At 34.1% G+C, this 7,775-nt stretch overlaps 1 protein-coding gene across 1 annotated transcript; it reads right to left on the bottom strand.

Moving 5' to 3' along the window:
- Window positions 1–2,478: 2,478 nt before the first annotated feature.
- LOC128182957 (piggyBac transposable element-derived protein 4-like) lies at window positions 2,479–6,927 on the bottom strand. The gene is made up of 6 exons (XM_052851737.1): window positions 5,761–6,927; window positions 5,170–5,284; window positions 4,600–4,762; window positions 3,826–3,980; window positions 3,167–3,353; window positions 2,479–3,077 (listed from the first exon to the last, which is right to left on the bottom strand). The coding sequence occupies exons 1-6, from the start codon at window positions 5,963–5,965 to the stop codon at window positions 2,511–2,513; spliced, it is 1,392 nt and encodes a 463-aa protein (XP_052707697.1). The 5' UTR covers window positions 5,966–6,927; the 3' UTR covers window positions 2,479–2,510.
- Window positions 6,928–7,775: the final 848 nt, after the last annotated feature.

Raw genomic sequence — 7,775 nt, 5'->3', positions numbered from 1 at the left:
CAGATTTAAGCGCAAATTAAAGCAAATGCAATTTAACTTTCCGATTGTCATTTAATTGTTGCAAAAATGAATTTATACAATATAAGAACCACCTTATTTTTGCCCCCGATCTGTTTCTCATGTGGTCGGTCAGTAATATAATTAGGCACAATAGCTGTATTACTTAATAGATGCTTATAAAGTGCCGATCCGATCATTCAGAATAAACTATTTTTTTTTCAACTCTTCATTAGTTTTAGTGTTACAAAATTGTAATGAACAGATAAATATTAAATCGGCTACTTTCTCTGTGTAATCAAAATGTGTTCAAAACAGCGTACATGTTTATTATAATAAATAATGATAAGAATTTTTAAAAGCCAAATTCACTTCTGAAATAAAGTTTACAAAACATATTAGTGAACTAATATTTTAATTATGTATGCAGGCAAGCGATGTACATGTACTGGTTAAGATTATGTAAAGCTAGCATTGATTACAAGTTCGTGCAAAAGAAGAACTGAAGTACTGAAAGCCGGGCTCTTTTGGTGTGTCTTTATGCATATTGTGTAGTAAAGACTGAAAATCTCTCTCTCTCTCTCTCTCTCTCTCTCTCTCTCTCTCTCTCTCTCTCTCTCTCTCTCTCTCTCTCGTCCTTTTAATGTCGGCAAAGCATCAGAGAGCGACCAAATTTTGTAAGCGGCTATAAAAAAAAAATAAGTCTGTCTAGTAGAAGTTAATTAGTTCAACAGTTGCTGCCTTGAATTTTGCAACAAGCATTATATATTCAATCCCCGTTTCTTCATCGTGCAGCAAAGTAGTTCATGGAAATTCATGCGCATTGTATGTGTTTAACCCTTTAACGGCCGCCGTTTTGACAGTTTTTGCATGAATTTAGCAAACAATTTTAAAATGAAATTTATGACATTTTCTGAAAGAATTTACATAAGGTAACCCATATATATTATGAAAGGTCAGATACCAAGGGTTCATACTATGTTGTGTGTCACAACCTTATGGTAACCATGGCAACACAATATGGTCACGAACACAACATTTGATGTATTTTGAGTGTTTTTGACATGATTTAACATGCGTTAATGTTAAATACTTTATAAAAGAAACTTTATAAATTATCTATGCAATTATCCATGTTGTGTGCTAAAAAAAATTTAGTTATAGTTTTTTTTAACCTTTGAATCTACCCATTTAGCATCTAAATGCTTTCCTTTTTTACCGTTGGCGCCGTTAAAAATGATAACAGAAATATGTATTCTAAATGGTTATTAATAGTAAAATATATCTAACTGACCATCTGATATCTTGCAAGTCTATTGATAATTATAAAACTTCGATTATAAGTTGATTCCTCTGCTCTCTCCAAATATCATTAATTTTAAAAGGTCAAAGGTTAATTTCTATGTATTATTACATTATTACATATAGTTCTGTCCATATCAAATAACGAACAATATTTCAAGAACACACTGTTTGCCAGCCATCAAACTTTACACAAAGGGTGGTAATAGCAAGAAGATGGCAACATTTTATTGAAAACCAGTTTACATGTCAAAAAACATCAAAGGTAACCTCTGAAGTATCTTAGCTTGGACAAGAATAGACAATGGTTTCATGTGGAGAGTAAGCTCATACAGTCAAAGTAAGCGTATCTAACAAAGCAGGAATTAACATTGGGAAACCTATAAAAACTGTTAGTTCATTGTATACACTAGTCTAATCAATTCTATATTAGGTGTGATCACTTTATATGCAAAAAAATTACTTCTTAACTACATGTAAATGGAATCAATTACACACACATTAAATACCAGCACTAATTCAAATTTATGTCAATGTATGAGCCTAAACGCATATAGTGATATACCAGTGTAATTCTTTAGAAGACAGACAAATAATTATCAAGTAATAAAGGAAACCTTTGATATACATTCATGATTATAATGCTGTATTTCATGGACAATTTGCAGACATTGATACATTCAACTAAAACAAATTTGATGAGAAAAAAATGTGATATGGTATAATAATAGTAAACAAAAAATTAACAAATACATTGATGTGTTTGAAATTCACAGCGACTCCAAATCTAAAGTATTCAAATGTTTATATACATGTGTACATGTAATATTTAGTAAAATGTAACCCTAACATGAATGTACTGAATCTTGAAATGTTTATGATAATTTGTTTTTATAAAATCCATTCAAAGACAGCAATTACCCTCAAAATACATTCTTGTTTATTTGCCAATCAACTACCGTATATCCCATATAATACAGGTATCACTAAATTATGTTCTAACATTTTCAGATTAGAAGTTATAATCAAAAATCTCTCGCTCTCTTTTTCTCTCTTTCTTTCTCTCTCTTAATTTCTAATAAGTAAATTGCTTCTAAAGGAGAAATATAACAAATACAAAATACAGTTACTTATGTGACATACAATAAAGATACAAATGACAATAACAATGAATACTGTAATATGCAAACTTTGATCATCATATGCATTCATTACAAAACTGGAAGCTGATTTTGCACATGATATGCTTGGAAACAAGCACCCTGACAAAGATGTACCATACACTTGTCACATCCATAAACAACATCCTTCCTCTTGCCCTCTTTTGCACACCATTTACACCGTCCACGAGGTCGTTCTAACTTCATGCTGTGATGCTCACTCAAACCTGCTGCTGTGATCAGATGTTTTCCTAAATGCCTAGGCTGCTTCCTGTTAGAAAAATCTTCAATAAGACTCGTGGCAACATGAACATGAAGATCACCTAACGAATAATGTTTCCTTGGTTTCACCACACCAGGGGTCATCTTCCAAAGGAGAAATGTATTGACCAGGGCCACTTCCAGGATGAAATTCATAAAGTATTTCCAGTACTTTCTTGACTGTCGACCAATGGGACACTTGGAGCGATACTGCATGGCACGATCAACACCATAGTAGTTCTCCTGGTAGGCAGCAACAGCTGGTGGCCGCTGTATTAATATGACCTCACCCCCAGGTACTCGACGATGTGTTGGACCATCTCCAAGTGGATCTGATGTGGTTGAAACAATATGAACCTGTAAAGTAAATGATGATTTACCAAATGGATGACATGCTTTTTTCAACAATATACACTCCCATCAACAATCTTAAATTAGTCACTTACTGGTTTGGCATCTTTCCATGCTGTTGCAACCAAATTGTCATGTTGCAGTTGCTCGGTATCACCACGACCACTAAAAGTTGGGTTCTTCAGCTCATGAGGGAATCCTTTGCGATTGGTATTGATGGTACCACAAGCATAAATACCATTAACTTCAAGATTTTGAAGCAATGGGATTGATGTAAAGTACCTATAAATAGAAAATGTCACATAACAATATTGTCAGAAGTTGTATCAGTATGCATTTCATTATTCTGAGGTTTACTTTTTTTTCATATACCGGTATACATGTAACTGATGGACATAGCATCACTTTTGAAAGTGGGGAGTAGGGCAGACAAAGGAAAGACTTTCCTTTGTCTGCCCTACTCCCCACTTTCAAAAGTAAATGAAATTTTGGAAAATTACAACTTCTCAAAAAGGAGGGGGGTGCGTATTGTACCCACTGCTAATTTCCTTTCAATTTCCATATGCTCCCTGAAAAGTAGAAAAGTGGGGGGACCAACTTCATATACATTTTTTATATGTAAATTTAAGAGAAATGTTTGCTGCAAGGAACCCTCCCCCCCCCCCCCCCCCCCCCCCCCCCCCCCCCCCCCCCGAGCAAGTAAGTAAAGTAAGTATATACATAGAGATAAAAGCATTAAAGACTAGTTTGTTACCTGTCAAAGAAAAGGTGGTGACCTTTCCATTTAAGTGGTTTGGATAAATGTTTAACCACCCGTTCTCTAAGAGACTGTCCTTGCATCTCGTCATGCTTGCCCAAATAGATTTTATAATCGTTGGTATATCCGTTTGGTTCACACCTCATCCAGACCTACAAGACATTTCATTGTTGTTTATGACCATGAAATGTGCACCTAACCTTTCCCATTACATCATCAGCCAGTCAGTACATGTATTTGTCTACAATGATAATTAAAAAAAAACCCAGAGCAGAGCAAATTAACCCAGAGATATTTCATAAAAAGCATTTTCTTAGCAGGACTGATTTAGGACAGATGGAGGCAGTAGTCCTTGGGCTACATTAACCCCCCCCCCCCCCCCCAACCCCTTCCCTATGGACAAACTTTATATTCTAGAGAATAAGAAAGTAAATTAAATAAAGTCTCCCTAGGCTATTAGGTAGAACAATTTTTGTATTTTTAATGTGATGGCCGGGGGTTAAAATATTTTGTCTATATGTCCTATTGCCTGTTTACTTTTCCAGTCATAAATATAACCAAGGTCATTTATGATAAGCAAGGTACACTGTACATGTATTTCAAATGGAATTTAGTCCTTTTTGTTTGATATTGAACTGCATGTTCTTGTCTTTTATTTTGTATATGCTTTTCTTTAATGCTTTGTTTTCTTGCATTTAGATAAATTATTTCAACTATAATAAAATAGATCTTTGGAAATAGCAAAAAAAAGAAATCATTGAGAAAAAATACCTTCATCCCTCTTTTGATAGGTTTGCATGGTGTATACTGCTTTGCGAAGTAATGACCTTTGTAGCGTATCATCCCCTCATCTATGCTCTGACACTGTCCAGGCATCATATACCTCTGGAAATTTCTCCGAGTCATCTCTATCAATGGGCGTATCTTGTGAAGCCTGTAAGACATTTAATGCCAAATATGTTTTGTTGAACAAAATCATATTTTTGTAAAACAAATTTTGAATTATAGATAGCAGCTCTCATGGATTTTAAAATCTCGCTTCTATTTTTCAGACAGTTTTGAACTATAGGAAATTATAACAAAAAATTGCTGATAGCAATTTTATATTCTCGCGATTTGATACAAAACACCTGAATCGCGGAATTAAGTACTCGCGTAATATAAGGAATTTACAGTAACTGGCGTTACTCAATTTGTATTTACACAAAACTGCATTTACGAAACTTTATTTTTCAAAAACTAATGTTTCAACACTAAAATGATGACATTTTTACATTTTTGACACTGGTGATGATGCACTTTTATGATAACTGCATTCTACAATATGTTACTTTTATTTACCAGTCATACTCAGGAGATCCCACAGGGCCTTGAGTTGTATTGTCATTCAAGTGTAGATACTCTGTCAATCTCCGGAAACGGCTCCTACTCATAGTGTCTTTGAATCCTTGGTTTCCTATAACATAGATATATACAGATTTAGATCATAATAAATGATCTCAAACAAAAGAGTATTATAATAACTATAACCATGCAATAATGAATAGCATAGAAAATAAAATGATTCAATTAGAATAACCGACTTAGTTGATACATTTTAGATATAACCTACATGTAGCTGGTTTTTCTTTTTATTTGGAGGAGGGTGTTTCTTACATAATATAAATAGGCCTAATAAAATTAATTATAACACCAAAACATGTATTCATACTGTTAATATTGATAAAATCCATATTCTTTTCTTATAATAGTATCTTGTGTTATTGTGTTACAAAAAAAGTCACATGAGAAGTAATTTGTTCAACACGCACCTGCTACTCTGCAGTTTAGAACATATGCATACTATGCATGCGTGTTTACTGACACTAGTAATTAGCCTACTCGAATTCATCATGAATTTTGCTACATTAGTTCTAATGATTTATACTGTACCTAAGAACTTGTTTTGTGACCAGTACATATCTACACTTGGAAGCTGGTTGGTGCCCATAAGGATGTGCAGGCCAAAATACGCCTTGATTTCCTGAGGAGAAGTGTCAATCCAATCCGCGTCACGGTGACCTCTTTTCTCGAATTCCTGAGCAGCGTACCTGTTGGTTTCATTGGACACTCTCTCAAAGAAAACCTCTGATACCATCAAAAAGAAGTAGCTCAAAATGTTGTCATTCGGCGTCAAATCGTGACTTGGACCGGTTTCCTCTGAGAACGGTGCGACCGACACGGGATGCAATTCGCTGGACCAAAAACCGGGACCCTCTGAATCGCTGATCTGACTAGAGAAAGTTTCTTAGGACGACTGGGAGTTCGGATCATCATCCTCATCCGTATCAGATGAAAAAGAATCTAAAGAATCATCAATGTTAATGTCTGAACCCGCAGAACTGCTGTACAAATCGTCGTCGGATGAATCACTGTCACTTTCGCCGTCACGGGAAGCCATGTTAATTTTCCGCGCTGTTTACATTGTTGATATACAACCAACATGTGACGTGAATTTTTATTTTTAGAAACTGGAACCTTGTTGAACCTGTCGGGAATCTGTATTATTTTTTTTTTCAGTTATTTGTAGCCTAGTCTTTCTTTTTTATAACGCCTTGTCCAAGCTAATAGAACGTCAAAATGGCTTGCTTCTTTCTATATCCAATTCCTTTAATTTTCTTTTGAACACGCTTTTTAGATCATCTATTTTCCACGATCAGAACAACCGATTTTCATTCGCGGATATCTTTTTTATTTTTAATCATACAATATCATGTCCGATACGAAAATTGCAGTAAAAATCTTAATCGTTTTATATATGGTAATTTCAACTAGAAAATTTGCTCAGAAAATTAAGATTGGTTAATTGTAAATCAGCCCAAATTCTTATATTTCATGACGTTTGACTGCTTTTCTGCACGTACGTGCATATTTCAATCATATTTTTTGATATTTAGATGACCTTACACAAAAAAAATTTCTGTTAGAAAAAAATTCCCTTTTTTCTCTTGTTTTCAAATATATCAATTTTTTCATTGTACTCCATGTCTTTACATCATATCAGCAGTTTTCTCTCAGCGCGCATAAAAATGCGTCAAAAGGCGCACTTGGCCGTTAAGGGGTTAAAATGCATAGTAATGTTTTAAAAACACGTTATTAATAAGAAAACTAAACAGATAGACAATTCATTCGAAATTTAAAAAAAAGAAACAAAATGACAACGCTTTTGACAAAATGTGGCTCTTTGTGTAACTATTTGGTATAGCGGAAGCTTTACCTTGTTTGGTTTTTTGTTATTTGTGCTATTCATAGTAACATTGGCGATTGGCCTGCCTATAGCCAGGACTCTGCCTTCAGCAGAGCCCGGCTAAAAATCTACAATATCAGCAACGTTACATATTGACTTACACATAAAAAGTAAACAAAATTAACAACATTAGGAGTTTTAATTATAGCAATAAGTGTGGCATAGAAGAAACATACGTTTCGATCCTGGACAAATTTAATTCAAAATAAATTATATCTCATTCATATTTTGACTTAATAACTAATATTTTTTTTAAACTTCAATTTTAATTCAAACACATTTTTGAATTTATTGAAATGATCATTTTTCTGTATCGCACATTATCATGTTTCCTTTCATGATGTAGTCCCTATTTAGTTTTGTAGGTGTCTACGTTAATTTTCAAACCCTCGAGATCCATGCCAAGCTTGTGAAAATTATCATTATTATAAGAATATATACTATTTCAGAACTTGGTGAACTCATTGTATCTTTTATTGACACATGTAGGAGCAAAATAATCGGCTCGATGGTCTCTTTAAGAACGAAACATCCCGCATTCATAAACCGGAACGAAGGGGGGGGGTGGCAATTGTAGCAAACTCACTACTACTTAGCTTAAAAATGCGACTTTTCATTGAAACGATTTGATTGCAGAATTTACGTTTTTAATTAAGACACT

This window comes from Crassostrea angulata, chromosome 5, assembly GCF_025612915.1.
Source record: "Crassostrea angulata isolate pt1a10 chromosome 5, ASM2561291v2, whole genome shotgun sequence".
NCBI lineage: Eukaryota > Metazoa > Mollusca > Bivalvia > Ostreida > Ostreidae > Magallana > Magallana angulata.
The sequence above is the reverse complement of the archived record's forward strand: the minus strand, read 5'-3'. Positions and strand labels throughout refer to the sequence as shown.